Genomic DNA, 15,963 nt, shown 5'->3' with positions numbered 1-15,963 from the left:
TTTATGCCTTCATAAATGACAACACTGTCCAATTCATCACATAATTCAATCTATAAGAAGTCTAAATTTAAGAATTAGATATATAAATCATGTGTACATGAGCCAAATATATTAATCTTTCATAACTTGAGAATATTAATATAGTTGTGGATAAATTATTAGAATGAAGTGGGAAGAAAATAAAACAAATAAAATATTCGGTCATCATTATGGCCATGTGGCCTCGCAACCAAATCATGACCACTTCCCTCTTCACCCTTGTGGCAGGCTACCCAATCCCTGGTCCCCCAACCAAGATCACAATTTTACTTTTTTAACTTTTTACAGAAAACAATTCAATAATTAGGACAAATCTTATCATGGATTTTTTTTTAAGTGCAAATTTTCCAAAACAGAACAAGGAACAAATATCTAATAAAATCCTCGATCAGAGCGATCAATAAAAATTTTAAATTTAGCACGAAAGGGCGCTTGTTTTAATAAATAAATGAAATATGGATTATAAATAAATAATTCCCGCGCCTTCCTCTTCCTCTATACACGACAGAAATATAACTCGAGGCTCTGCTTCGTTTCCTCACTATACTCTGTTCTAGAGTGGTGCAGAGCAATGGTGTTTCCATTGCTATTTGCTATCCTGGCATGTATCCTCCGGGCGCCGTCGGCGGCCTTGGCGGCGGGGAGCTCGCCGGAGATGCTGGCGCTCCTTGCATTGAAGTCCTCGGTTTCGGATCATTCGAGCTCTCTGGCAAGTTGGAATCAATCATTCTCTCACTGCGTTTGGATCGGCGTCATCTGCGATGAGCAAGAACGAGTCATTTCCCTCGATTTGACTGGTATGAACCTCTCCGGCATTCTCTCTTCCGCCGTCGGCCGCCTTCACGACCTCCTCAACTTTTCTGCTGCCGTCAACTCGTTCTCGGGACCCATCCCACCGGAACTCTCCCGCGCTTCTAATCTCCGGTATCTAAACCTCTCTAACAACATCTTCAATGGCAGCTTCCCCTCCCCACTGTCACGACTCAAGAACCTTCGAGTCCTCGATTTCTACAACAACAATCTCACTGGCACCCTTCCGCTCGAGGTCACCGAGCTCCTCAACATTCGCCATCTACACCTCGGGGGTAATTTCTTCTCCGGCGTCATTCCGGCGGAGTACGGTGGGTGGGAGTTTATAGAGTATCTCGCCGTATCCGGGAACGAGCTCGGAGGCAGGATTCCTCCGGAGATCGGCAAGCTGAACCGATTACAGCAGCTCTACCTTGGATATTTTAACAGCTATGAGGGGGGTATACCACCGGAGCTCGGGAATCTCACGAACCTAGTTCGACTGGACATGGCTAACTGCGGCCTTTCCGGCAGGATTCCGTCAGAGATTGGCAACCTTGTGAACCTCGATACACTTTTCCTGCAGGTTAATGGCCTTGCCGACGAGATTCCGTCGGAGCTCGGTCGGCTCCAGAGCCTCAAATCAATGGATCTTTCCAACAACGCGCTCACGGGGGAGATACCGAAGTCGTTCGCCGAGCTCAGGAACCTCACGCTGTTGAATCTATTTCGGAATAATCTCTACGGAGCCATCCCGGACTTTATCGGCGATCTCACGGAGCTGGAGGTGCTCCAGCTCTGGGAGAACAACTTTACCGGAAGCATTCCAAGGCTGCTAGGCCGGAACGGCCGACTCATGCTTCTTGATATATCTACCAACAAGCTCACCGGCGATCTTCCTGCCGATTTATGCTTCGGTAACAAATTGCAAACCCTGATCGCTCTAGGCAACTTCCTTTTCGGCCCCATACCGGACTCTCTCGGCCGTTGCTTGTCCCTAAGCCGAATCCGTATGGGTGAAAACTACCTCAATGGATCAATTCCCAATGGCCTTTTCGGCCTTCCGAATCTCGCGCAGGTTGAGCTTCAGGACAACCTTCTCACCGGTGTATTCCCGGAGACGGAAAGTTTCCACATATCGCCGATTCTCGGACAGATTAGCATCTCCAACAATCGTCTCTCTGGACCTCTACCTCGGTCTATCGGCAATTTTTCTGGTATCCAGAAGCTTCTGCTCGACCAGAACCTCTTCTCTGGCAGCATCCCGCCTGAAGTTGGTCAGCTGCAGCAACTCTCCAAGTTGGATTTCAGCGGAAACAGTTTCTCTGGCCGGATTCCCCCTGAGATTAGCAACTGCAAGCTTCTTTCAGTTATTGATCTCAGCCGGAATAATCTCTCCGGCGAGATCCCGGCGGAGATAACCAGGATGCGCATCTTGAATTACCTCAATCTTTCAAGGAACCACTTGGAAGGCAGCATTCCATCTTCCATTTCCACGATGCAGAGCCTCACAGCAGTCGATTTCTCTTACAATAACCTCTCTGGTCTCGTCCCTGCCACTGGTCAGTTCGGCTACTTCAATGCCACATCCTTCACGGGCAATCCAGATCTTTGCGGTCCTTATCTTGGCCCATGCAGTTCTGGTTTTGCGGAAACTGGAAGCTCCAGCCATACACATGGACTTTCCTCCTCCTCCAAGCTAATCTTAGTCATAGGTCTCCTCCTCTGTTCCATCGCCTTCGCCATTGTTGCCATCTTAAAAGCGCGGTCAATAAAGAAGGCAAGCGAAGCCCGTGCTTGGAAGCTAACCACCTTCCAGCGCTTGGACTTCAACTGCGACGACGTGCTGGATTGCCTCAAGGAGGAAAACATCATCGGAAAAGGTGGAGCTGGCATTGTGTACAAGGGCGTCATTCCAAGCGGAGAGCAGGTGGCCGTAAAGCGGCTCCCGGTAATGAGCAGGGGAACAGCGCACGATCATGGCTTCTCTGCTGAGATCCAAACGCTTGGACGAATTCGACACCGACACATTGTGAGATTGCTCGGTTTCTGTTCAAACCATGAAACAAATCTTCTTGTATACGAGTATATGCCCAATGGTAGCCTTGGAGAGGTTCTTCATGGCAAGAAAGGTGGCCATTTGCACTGGGATCTTCGGTATAAGATTGCCGTGGAAGCAGCGAAGGGTCTCAGCTATCTCCACCATGATTGCTCTCCTCTGATCATTCACCGCGATGTCAAATCAAATAATATACTGCTAGACTCAAATTTTGAAGCCCATGTTGCAGATTTTGGACTGGCTAAGTTCCTTCGGGATTCCGGCACCTCCGAATGCATGTCTGCCATTGCCGGCTCTTACGGCTACATTGCCCCAGGTATTGTTTCTCAAATTGCTCTATCGAACCTTCTTTTTTTTTATCAAATATATATTACTTTACAGGAGGAAAGTTAAACAGCTTTTATATTTATTAATCCGAATCCGATTGTGCCGAGTCCCTGTTTTTTTAAAGTTACTTTCTTGGAAAAACATTTATCTAGTCAAGCAGAGTTATGCCCTCTGCTTTTCAAAGCTTTCTGAGCTTTTAGAAATCGAAATAAAGTTGACGCACTGTTCCCTTATTCGACAGAGTACGCATACACACTGAAAGTGGACGAGAAAAGCGATGTGTACAGTTTCGGCGTGGTTCTGCTTGAGCTCGTAACTGGTAGAAAACCAGTGGGGGAATTCGGGGATGGAGTAGACATTGTACAGTGGGTTAGGAAGGTGTCCGACTCAAACAAAGATGGGGTGATCAAAATTCTGGACCCAAGGCTTCCTGCAGTTTCCATGCAGCAAGCAACGCATGTATTCTCTGTTGCAATGCTCTGCGTTTCTGAGCAGAGCATGGAGCGACCGACGATGAGGGAGGTCGTTCAAATCCTCGCGGATGTGCCCAGCCCTCCATTGAAGCCGGGGGAGGAGTCCTCAAACAGTTCGACTAGTGATCCGCCAAGAGCAGATGGCTGGGCTATTGATGGTGCTGAAGAAGAAGAGGGGGATGATAAAAAGTTACATCATGGTGATCTGCTGAGTATGTGACTAAGATTGGAGTTGAGATGGACTGGGTTCTGATTGGATCTCTGTATGGGAGGAAAAAGAACTAGGCGCTTTGCTATGAGCAGTAAAGTTGTTATTTTGATGTCTGAATTTAGAAATGCTGGTGGTTTCTTTCTGGTGCGGAAAGTTTTGGCTTCTTGCTCATGTGCATCATTAATGGAGGTTGGTAACTTGTTTTTATGCTATTTAGTTTACCAGAAGGCTTTTAATATATTTGGCTTCTAATGTTTTTTCAAATTTATCTAGCCGAATTTTCGCGTGGGGGCTTTCTTCTGTCAAAATTCAAATTGGGTAACTGGCAAGATTTCATTGGGTTGATTAGATTTTTTTTTATATCAAAAGAAATGTTATGGTCCATGCTAACCAATTTTGCACTGAGATATATTATTATATCCGGCTGATCACATGTCTGGACTGGACGATGATCTAGTGTCCACACTGTCTTGGATCGCATGGTAGCCCATTCAGATCATCATTCGGACGTGCAGTCGACACATAATAATTTTTTCAGTTTTCAAGATGTTTATCTTCTATGTATTCAAAATGGTAGAGTGATTGAGCCAAGCTGACTTGTGAGTTTTTTTTTGCATTCAGCTTAATAAATAACGTGTTGAAACCTAATTTAACTAGTTATTTATTTGAATAAATTTTTCATAAAATGCACTTAATTATATTAAATTTGAAGAGTTTAAATATATTATTATTATTATTGTTATTATATATGTATATATATTTTACTGGTTATTATTATTTTATATGCATATGTGTTCATTTATGTCTTATATATAGTATGAATTATTTTATAATTAATATATTAATTTTATTCTATTTCATAAATAAAAATTAATAATAGAAACAACTTAAAAAAATGAAAAATAAATATAAATGATAATGAATATGTAGCTACTCAAGCCCAAAAGGAAATACAATAATTAATGTGAAGATTGAGTATTAAAAGTAAATCTAATGTTGAAATGCTTAATCTTGAGGATTTTTATGTATGATTTCTCATGTGCGACAAATAGAGAATTTGGAACGGAATTGCTATAAGTTTCATTGGTGTATAGAGAAGATCCGAGTGGTATAAATTTATGTGTATCTTCCTATAGAATGAATTTTTGGTGTAGTGTAACTCAATAATTTTTTCTTATTTTTAGGTTTCTTTTATGATAAATTTTTTTAGATTCATTTGTTGTGTGTTTTTATTAGATATTTTGTTTTGAATTTCTATAATCAGTGCAATTCTTTTTTTGTTGTGGTGTAAGAGCAAAGTTTCTTTTTTTGAAAACTTACTATTTGAGTGAGAGCGAGCACTAATGACTCATTGTACAAAGTGGAGAAGTTCCATAGATCGAATATTGTGCTGTAGAAAATACAAGTGAGATTTGTTGTATATAAAAAAAAAATTTGTATCTGTCATTATAAGAAATCAGGAAGACTTGTGAAGTGATGAATCTAGAATGTGTTCTGTTAAATCAATCGACTCTAGGTTTTATATGTATCGTTTGTTGTGTTGAACATAGTGAATGAAAAAATTACGATGGATCTCAGGGTGGCACTGATAAAGATGTATGAGAAATATTTTGCTTCAAATAAGATTTTTCTATAAAGAAGTTGATGGAAGACAGTTCAGTGGTTGAACACTTCGAAGAATTTCAATATTTCAACTAGTTTGTTTTGTTATGTGAGTTTCAAATTGGGGGATGAGGTTAATGCACTGTTAATTATTTATTGTTGTCGGACAACTTTGATGAATTGATCATGATGGTAACTTCTTTGGTAATATGAAGTTGAATTTCTATGACGCCGTGGGATTGGTACCGAATGAAGAAGTTCATAGAAAGACGAAGTACATTAAGGGTCTGTTTGGGGCAGCTGCGGCTTATCCAACTTCTGCTGATAAGCAGCTGATCCTGATAATCTGCTGATGAGCAGCTGATCCGAAAAAGCTAGCTGGTTGTTTGGTTTGTGCTTTTGAAAAACAGCTGATTTGCAGTTGTTTCTGGATAAATGACCATTTTGTCTCTGAACTGAATAAATTGTTACGCTGTTTGGTTTCTGCGGTTTCAGAACAACTGATTTGCAGCTGTTTGTGGAAAAAATGATCATTTTGGCCACGTACAGTGGAGCTGTTCGCAACAGTAATATAATGGAACTCATTCAATATACTAAAATCCAAAAAACTTTCATTTTTACATATATAGCACTCAATTCTTATGGATTTACATATCGCACATCAAAACTTTCACTTTTACACTCATACCACAAAATTCCAATGTATTTACATATCTAACACTTAAATTTTATTTTCAGCAATCTCATAAAAGAAATTTGTAAATGAAGCATGAACAAAAAAAAATCAGAGATAAATCGTTCAAGTAAATAAGGAAATTTTACTGCAAAAAGAAAATCAGAGGTAAATCGGTCAACCAAAAAAAATCAGAGCTTCCTTCGGCAGTGATGAGCAGCGGAGAGGTAGGAGCGTTGCTTGCAGCTTCCTTCGGCAGGGATGAGCAACAGTGAGCTTCCTTCGGCAGGGATGAGCAGCAGAGAGGTAGGAGTGTTGCTTGAGGCTTCCTTCGGCAGAGATGGGCTTTCTTCGGCAGGGATGAGCAGCGGTGAGCTTTCTTCGGCAGGGATGAGCAGCGGAGAGCTATTTTCTTGGAGAAGTGGAGCTTTGTTACCAAGACGAATAGCTTTGCTGTGTAGCCGTAGATTTTTGGAAATCAAGAATGGCTTCCTTCGGCGGGGATTAGCTTCGGCAGAGCGCTAGACTAATCAGGTTTGAGGGCAGGGACGTAAATGCTTCGCTCGAACGCTGGATCGCGGGGTTATACCCGCGATCCGCATCTAATAGAAATAGTAGAATGTTGTAAATCTACGTTTTGGGCAAACACAAGTAAAACGTGCGAACCAAACATAGAGGCGGCGTTTTCAAAAACGCCGCCGCAGTTTTAAGCTGCCCTAAACGGACCCTAAACCTATAGGTTGTGTTAAATGTTGAAATTAGAGAAAGTAATGTGGACATGAATATAGGTTGAGACAAATTCAAGTCCAGAAGAGAAAAATCAGGTCAGGAAAGGAAATAATAGTTGTGAATGTTAATACTACATGAAGAAATGATATTTCAAGAAAGATTGCAAAGCTCTATGTAAGATTAGTGGTGGAGTCTAAGAAACGAATTTCTCTACAAATGTCTCAACAGGCGAAGTACAATGTGACTCCATAGTTTCGTCCATAGTCAGTGTCGAATCTTGGATAGTAGGTTTATGTGTCTTTTTTCATGCATGTCCCAACAAAGAGGTGCTTAAAAAAACTGAACTTAGAGTGATTTAGGGAATGTTTACTTTGAAGATAGTAAAGTTTGTGGTATTGTAGGACATTTGATGTTCATATCAAGTTGCCTAATGGAACAATTTGAAAGCATGGTAAAATCTAATGTCTAGAGGTTCAGTAGAATCACAAAACTAACATAGAGATATACTACTTTATATTATTTGTTGGTAATTAATAGTGGTGAGCCAAACTGCTATCAAGAGGCCACCCAAGTTGATTCAAAGAAGTGAGTTTGCCATGGATGATGAGATACAACCACTAATGTTGAATTGGAATTAGGATTTGACAAAATTGCACCACACAAAAAGTGGGTTTACAAGTTGAAAGTTGAGTCAAATGATAGCAGACGCTACAATACTAGACTTGTTGAGAAGTGGTTTCAAGAAAATGAAGGAGTGGACAAAATTGAGATTTTTTTTTGGTGTAAATGATTACTGTCAGAGTTGTACTAAGCTTAGTAGCAGATGAGGATGTACATCTGGAGTAGATCGATGTGAAGACATTTTTTTTTTAATTTGAGATCTAGAAAAGGAACTATGTTTGATTTAACTGAAGGGTAATAAAGTTTCAAGAAAAGAAAATTTAGTCTACAGGTTCAAGAATTCACTATGGCTAGAAGCAAGCCCTAGGAAAATGATATATGAGTTGGCATGTTCATCTCAGACAGTGGGTACATGAAATGTCAGACAAATCTCTATTTCTTCATCAAAATTTTTTGTAATTGATATATCTTGCTTCTTTTCTATGTGGATGACATGTTATTTATAGAGGCATATATGGAGAAAGTTTGAGACCTAAATGAGCAATTATTCGTGGGTGTTTGAGTTGAAAGATTTAGATCTAGCCAAGAAGATCCTCACAATAAGAATCAATAGGGACGAGAGTGCATGTATACTTATGTTATCTCAGACAAAGTATGTTGAGAAGATCCTACAGAGGTTCAATATGAGTGAGGCAAAATTATTTTGCACCCCTTAAGTAGTCCATTCAAACTATTTAAGGAACTACCGCCTAAGTCTGATGCTGAGCAAACACAGATGAGAACTTGGATGCTTCAGTAGTTGGAAATATGATGTATATTATGATATATACAAGAATTGATATTGAATATGCAGTGAGAGTGTTCAGCTGGTACATGGGTAATCTTAGAAAGCATTATTGGGAGGCAGTTAAGTGGATTCTCAAGTATTTGAGGGGAACAATCAACAAGTCATTTTTCTTTGGAAGTGTAGCGATTAGTTTATATTAATTTGTAGATTCATATTTAGCATATATATGAATGGTAGAAGAAGTACAACAAGGTGTATTTTCACTTTGAGAAACAAAATGACGAGTAAGGTTTCTAGGCTATAGAAGATTGTTGCACTTTCAACTACGGAACCAAATATATTACTATCAGTAAAGCTAGCTAGGGGATGATTTGACTGCATAGCTTTATGGCAGAAATGGGCAAGAAGCAGGGGATTGGAAAGTCTTATAGTAATAATATGGGTGTTGTTCATCTTGCTAAGAACACTATTTTTTTATGTCAAGGCAAACCTTATTCGACTGAGGCACACTTTATTTGCTTTCTCCTAGAACATGGCTAGATATGTTTAGATAAAACACATCTCCGAATTATGTAGATATGTTGACTAAGGTGGTGATTATTGAGTAACTAGAACTATGCTTAGCTTCAGTTGCATCCCAAGAATATTGAGAATTTAGAAGACTATAAAGATGATACAAATGTTTGTACAAATTTGGAGAGGTGTTGAATGTTATCAGTCTCCAAGTGGGAGATTGTTGAGATATGAAGCCTGAAGAAGCCCCCATAACTGCAAAAATGGAATACCAGACCAGTGTAACCACGCTTAGAACAGCGTATCTATGTTGCCTTTTTCTCTCGTTTCAGGCTTTAGAACAGAGCGGACGGTGTAATCACACTGAGGAGTGGCGTACCTACGCCACAGTTTCTTCCATTAAAGGCTCTGGGATAGAGCTGTTGTTGTAGTTACACCGAGGAGTGGCATAACTACGCAAGGTGGGTTTATGCTTTTAAACCCTCAAATCGGAGCGAAGAATGATGTATTCTCACTGGTGAATCTCTATTGAGTGTGGTGAACTCTCGAAGAGCCTTTTGTGTGGAGCAGGGAAGTTTGAGAGGCGGATTTCGGGCTGAGATTTCTCGTGTGAATAGGAGAGAATTTGAAGTGGAATCATGGTAAGTTCCATTGGTGTATAGAAAATATATGAGTACAACTTTTGTGTATTTCTCCCTTAGTGGTGACAATTTTTATACGGTGTGGGCTTGTAATTTTTTTTCTTTCTTAAGTTTTTTTCCACAAAAAATATTGGTGTTTTTTAGATTAATTTATTATGTGTTTTTGTTCTATATTTTGTTTTGAATTTCTCGAATCAATGTAATCATGTTTCCCAAAGTGTGGTTTTGATTGTAAATCAATCAAAGCCCAAGTTTTCAACCCAATACTTAATGCTAATTCGATGTCAAATCTAATATGACATATGCTTTGTTTTAAGGACGAATAAACTGCATTTAATGACAATCAAGAATTTATAGTATAATGCAATCATTTTCAATTCAACCAAGTCTCACTAGTATATGTGTTGATTCTGAATCTGGCTTAGAAGACACATCTAAAGATGAGAGTGTAAATAAGAGAGTAAAAAGGAGACAAAAGAGTTGGAAGAGTGCGCTCAGCTATAAGTCGTAAAAGTGATTTTTAATTACTCTTTACTGTAAAAATGACCCCTCTATTTATAGGAAGGGGGCACCAAGTATACAATTACATACTTACATATTATGTGATGAGGGGTGTTATGATGTATATTAGGTATCTTTACTTAAATAGGTCTATAGCATGGTTGTCCTATTGCTTGGTCACCTGATGTCAAGGAATTTTAGTTCGTCAAAATTTGTCTAACTGTTCAAACTGAATAGGGATTGCCTGTTGATTTGATTGTTGTCCTTAATTATTTAATTTCTCCCTTGGTCGGCTTGGATCTGTCGATCTGCTTCTGATGACCTTTGCTTGTTCAAACTTCATTGGGTCGGCTGGAACCTGATGGCCGATTTTTTTTGGTCTGACTATTAATTTCTCCTTTCTAAATGAAAGACTTTTGTCGCCAGGATATGACTAGGTCGTTGGACAAAGGGTGAATCACTGTAATTTGACGAGTATTTCATCATTTTAATAAAAGGACCTTTGGGGGCCTTAAGGAAGGTGTGAAGGCAAAACTTTCAGCATTATGATAAAAAAGGCTCAGTGACTTCTAGTTGAGGTGGCTGATAATACTAAGATGGGGGTCAGGCTTGAGCCTTTTCCCGGCTAAATAAATCTGGAATGTAGGTCCAGACGGCTTGCGCTCGGTCAACATTGGGTCCATGTTAGTAGATCTTTTGTCCTTGGTCAATGATGTCTTTTTATGTTACCTGAAAAGGCTTTGTGGGCTTTATCTTCTTATCTTTTTAGTCTGTTGGATTTCATCAAAATTCATGCCGATGCATTTCTGATGTACAAAATGTCTCGATAATCGATTTTATTAGACACTGAAAAACCCAAGAAAAGTTTGTGATTCATGTAGAGTAGTTATTATGTGGATCCATTAACTCGGCCAACCAACATCGAACAAGATTATATCAACATTTAAATTCAGTGTGTTGATATGTAGAAACATACAACTGTAAATTCTCCAAGATGTATTATATATCAATATTACAAAAAAAAAATTATTATAGTATGAAATCAATTAATAACAATTAAAGGAATAATGGTTAAGAAAAATAATTACTGTAACGTTAAATCTAATATGTAGAAATATGCCCAACAATAAATTTTCCCTTGACTGACAATAGAAGCAGGTATGTAACAATATAAATGAAGTATAAAATGTAAGACTGACAATCGTATAAAATAACTAAGAATTTAGTACAAATAGTATCGGTAACTAATAATGAAGGGTATGTTTATCCCCTAATAAATAATAATTATGTACCAAAGGGTGAGCAATGTGAAGCTTCATAACTAAACAAGAAACAATGAAAGTCGGCTAATAGGTTTGACTGGAAGATCTTATGCAAAAAGCACTCCTAACTCCTGTCAGACACAATATAAGGAATTAAAATTAATTTGTTATATAAAGTATTTACGATATACACGACCTGATTTATCATATGCATGACTAAAATAGCCAACTTCTTGCTAAATGAATTTCAAATATATTTATAATAAGTGTATAGAAGATGGGAAATAGAGAATAATTATACCGTCACTGGTGGTTGTCAGTCGAATGAGGAAGAAGGGAATGCGAAGAGATGTCGACGGCTAGTAATCTGTAGGAGGTAAGGATGAAACTTGATTCAAAGAGAAAAGAGAAAACGGAGGTGAAGTCTTAAGAGCTGTTATCGGTCGAGTGAAAAGGAAAGAGAAAATATGAAGGCTTTGATGGATGCAGGAGAGGATCGTTGGCTGCATGGGAAGTTTTGTGATGCCCAAGGTTTGTTGGCCGATAAATAGAGAATAGATGCGGTAAAGCTGCATGAGAAAAAAAGGAAAAAATTGATATTTGCACGAGTTGGGCAATTTGGAATGGCATTGGGAATTTTGTGATGTGCGTGATCCATGAGGAGACCGGGGTCAGGCTTGATGACTATGGGTTTTTTTTAGTCAATCTTATGCTTAATTTGCAGTGTGTGATAAGAAGGAATTGATCAAATTTGTGTTAATGATATATCGAGCGCCTAAAATGGAAATTAAAGTAGATTTTAAAATTGAGAACTTAATCAATCCTCTTTCCTCTTTTGTTTTCTCTTACATTTTTAAGAGGTTCGTATTTAATATTTTTTTTTTCAATTTTGGGTGCCAAGATTCCCAACAACCTCGAGATTCATAGGTTCTTTTTTCTCCTCTTTGATTTATTATTTATATTACTATCATTAACTTGTATTTTGCACTTCCTTTAAATCTATCTATAGTGATATTTTTCATTACAGTGATGATTTTTTTGTTAGAAACGGTGGAGCCCGGTTCACTATGCTTGGGTGGTTACTTTGCTTTGGAGAATCACACCTCTTCACAAATAACCACTCCCGTTTTCCTCTTTTGTGAAGTGAAGCATCTCTTCGCTTCCTCTCCTTGGGTTTAACAGTCACGCTTTGAGTTCTTCGGTTTACTCGGGATAGAGGAAGGTTTCCTTGGGGCAGAAGAAGAGAAGTGCAAGGAGGAGCAGTTCCTTGCGGCAGAAGGAAGAAGAAGAAGATTGTTCTCCTTAGGCTTCCTCTTAGTGGCTTGTGGCATAAGAGAAATTGGGTTTATTTCTCTTGTACGTGTTTCTTCTTCAGTGTATCTCGGTGTAGAGTTTCTTTGGTGTATCTCAATGTAGAGAGAGAAGAACAGAGAGAAGAAGAGAGAGAGCAACGATGAGTGAGAGATTCCTCTTGTAAGTCAAGGTGATCGACTGGTGTAAATTTTCTCAAGTAATAAAATTCTCTGCAACTCCGTGGACGTAGACAATTTGTTGAACCACGTAAATATATGTGTTCCGTTATGGTGTTACTGTTTTCTGGTGTGAATTTTCTCGTTCTACTTTTTGCTTCAAAAACCATTCTTCTACTTTATTTTATATACCGCTACAACTGGTGTATACATATTTAGATCACGCAACAACAACAACAACAACAATTTGTATCAGAGCGCCAGGTTCGGATCTGAAGAAGAATGATAGCTGCAGATAAAGTGAAAGTTTCAAGGATCGAGAAGTTTGATGGCACAGATTTTGGTTACTGATGAATGCATATAGAGGATTATTTTTATGTGAAGAAATTTCATCGTCCGTTATTGGGGAAAAGACCTGAAATGATGGATGAGGCTGAATGGAATTTGTTGGATCGACAAGTTCTGGGGGTTATTCGATTGACCCTATCGAGGTCCGTTGCACACATCGTAGTGAAGATAAGGACGACTGCAGATCTCATGGCAGCCTTGTCAGACATGTATGAAAAGCCATCGGCGAATAACAATGTGCAATTGATGAAGAAGTTATTTAATTTAAAGATGGCGGAAGGTGTTTATGTTGCTCAAGATCTGAATGATTTCAAAACTATCACAAATCAATTGTCGTCTGTGGAAATTGATTTTGATGATGAGATATGTGCACTGATCTTTTTGGCTTCATTTTCAGATAGTTGGAAAGTCATGAGGATAGCAGTTAACAATTCTGCAGGTAAATCTAAACTGAAATAAGATGATATTCGTGATTTGATTTTGGCCGAGGAAGTTTGGAGGAAAGATTCTAGCGAGGTCTCAGGTTCGAGTTCGGCACTGAATGTTAATTTTAGAGGGAGATGACATGACAGGAACTCAAGTATAGAGAGATCAAAATCAAAGATTTGTAAGCAGACAACCTATTGGAATTGTGGTAAGGCTGGCCACATAAAGAAGAACTGCAGGAATCCTAAGAAGAAGGAGAATGATAGCACAAATGTGGTATCTGAAGAATCACAAGATGCACTTTTGTTAGCAGTTCATAGTTCTGTTGAAGACTTGATATTGGATTCAACGGCTTTGAATGTGGTCGGAAATCTACTAGAGGCCACAGTGCAGGGTAGTGATAGAAGTGAAGAGGAAAGTTGGTCCAGGGCACCCATTCCTATTGTTCCACAGACAGATGTTGAAGAACCACAAAGCTATGAAGAAATCTTGCAAGATGAAAGTTCGAGCAAGTGGGAGCTGACAGAACTTCCACCAGGAAAGAAGGCATTGCACAACAAGTGGGTGTACCAGGCGAAGACTGAGTGTGATGTTAGTAAGAGGTACAACGCTAGACTTGTTGAAAAAGGCTTTCAGCAGAGGCAGGAAGTTGTCCATGCAGTGAGAGTTGTAAGAAAAGACAAGAGTGACCCAGGAAATAGCTTGGAGGTGCAGAGCTATGTGGAGACTGTTGATATGTTAACTGATGGTGTTACTCTTGAGAAATTGAAGTTGTGCACAACTTCAGTTTGTCTTCTGGAGTGAAGACAGAAGTTTTGAGTTGTAGAGGTGGAGGATTCACAGTGGAGGATTCATGTTAAAAGAAAAAGGGCGACACCGCTGTGGAGGATATTAGTTTGAGGAAGGAGATTTTGCAGCATGTGTACCGATCTCCAAGTAGGAGAATTGTTAGAAACGGTGGAGCCCGATCCACTATGCTATGCTTGGGCTTGGGCGGTTACTTTGCTTTGGAGAATCACACCTCTTCACAAATAACCACTCCCGCCTTCCTCTTTTGTGAAGTGAAGTATCTCTTCGCTTCCTCCTGTTCGTGATAAAAGAATTTGAATGACTCTCCTTGGGTTTAGCAGTCGCGCTTTGAGTTCTTCTTCGGTTTCCTCGGGGCAGAGGAAGAAAAGTGCAAGGAGAAGCAGTTCCTTGTGGCAGAAGGAAAAACAAGGAAAATAAAAAGATTGTTCTCCCTGTGCTTCTTTTTGGTGACTTGTGGCATAAGAGAAATTGGGTTTATTTCTCTTGTACATGCTTCTTCTTCGGTGTATCTCGGTGTAGAGAGAGAAGAACAGAGAGAGAAGAAGAGAGAGAGCAACGAAGAGTGAGAGATTCCTCTTGTAAGTCGAGGTGATCAACTAGTGTAAATTTTCTCAAGTAATAAAATCCTCTGCAACTCTGTCGACGTAGGCAATTTGTCGAACCACGTAAATCTGTATGTTCCGCTGTGGTGTTACTATTTTCTAGTGTGAATTTTCTCGTTCTATTTTTCGCTTCAAAAATCATTCTTCTACTTTATTTTATATACCGCCACAACTGGTGTATATATATCTAGATCACGCAACAATAACATTTTTCTCAAATTTTTTTAGAAACGTAAGTCCAGAGTGTAATATAACTGATTCGAGTCTACAAAAAATTATACCCTCAACAATTATATCCCAAATAAATACACCAAATTTCTTTTTGAAAAGATACAACAAAAGACGACGTATTGGAATCTCATAGTGATAGAGTGCACGTTCATTCGCTATGCTGCGGGGTATGTCAAATTCATATATATATATTTATATGATAGTAATAAAGTAGGAGGTGTGATGTCAACAGGAGTCATCAATCATCACATCTGCGACGTGACACTACTATCAGTATCTTTTACTCTGTTCCTTTGTATTCGTTTTTAAATTTATGTTCAGTGGTGAGTAATGATGAGCTCTCATAATTGCATCTATTTGTTTTTGGGGGAAACTCATTATTGTTGTTTGAATTCGTTGTATGGTTTACTCCTGACTCCTCGGCCCTCCAGTGTGTGACAGAATGACAGCAAACCCATACTGGCCTTTTTTCATTCATTCGGAAAGCATCTCTAAATCCCTCCGAAGGTCTCCATTATACTTTCTCTTTTTTTCATCATTTTTTTTATAAAAGTTATAATCACTCTATCCATTGGTTTAGAGTTCCTTAATTAAATTTTAGATACTTTGTATATCATCAACATTTTTAATTGAATTTATCATCTGATGTTGCAATATTTTTCTTTTTATGAAGGTTGTAATGTTTAGGTTGCGTTGGGAGTAAATTGATTTAGAGATGATTTCAATAAATTTTATGTGTGAGTGATTATTGTGATTGTTTTCTTTAGAAGGGTTTTTATGTCAATATTAATGTGTCATTAGTATTTATTATTATAATATATTTTTATCAGTAGGAATTTTTTAATCATAT

At 38.8% G+C, this 15,963-nt stretch overlaps 1 protein-coding gene across 1 annotated transcript; it reads left to right on the top strand.

Annotated features, from left to right (window-relative positions):
- The first annotated feature begins 521 nt into the window (after positions 1–521).
- Positions 522–4,481, top strand: LOC110031994 (leucine-rich repeat receptor-like serine/threonine-protein kinase BAM1). The gene is made up of 2 exons (XM_020735474.1): positions 522–3,203; positions 3,456–4,481. Exons 1-2 carry the CDS (start codon positions 611–613, stop codon positions 3,905–3,907), a joined length of 3,045 nt encoding a protein of 1,014 aa, XP_020591133.1. The 5' UTR covers positions 522–610; the 3' UTR covers positions 3,908–4,481.
- The last annotated feature ends 11,482 nt before the right edge of the window (positions 4,482–15,963 follow it).

The sequence above is a fragment of the Phalaenopsis equestris genome, unplaced genomic scaffold (genome assembly GCF_001263595.1).
Source record: "Phalaenopsis equestris unplaced genomic scaffold, ASM126359v1 Scaffold000873, whole genome shotgun sequence".
Classification (NCBI taxonomy): Eukaryota; Viridiplantae; Streptophyta; class Magnoliopsida; order Asparagales; family Orchidaceae; genus Phalaenopsis; species Phalaenopsis equestris.
Note: the sequence above shows the minus strand (reverse complement) of the source record. Positions and strands in the feature narration are given on the sequence as shown.

What these genes read in the sequence shown, in the direction of transcription:
- LOC110031994 (XM_020735474.1), top strand. Translation starts at nt 611, where the DNA reads ATGGTGTTTCCATTGCTATTTGCTATCCTGGCATGTATCCTCCGGGCG. An exon ending in TTACGGCTACATTGCCCCAG is followed by an intron (nt 3,204 to 3,455) that starts GTATTGTTTCTC and finishes CTTATTCGACAG; the next exon opens with AGTACGCATACACACTGAAA.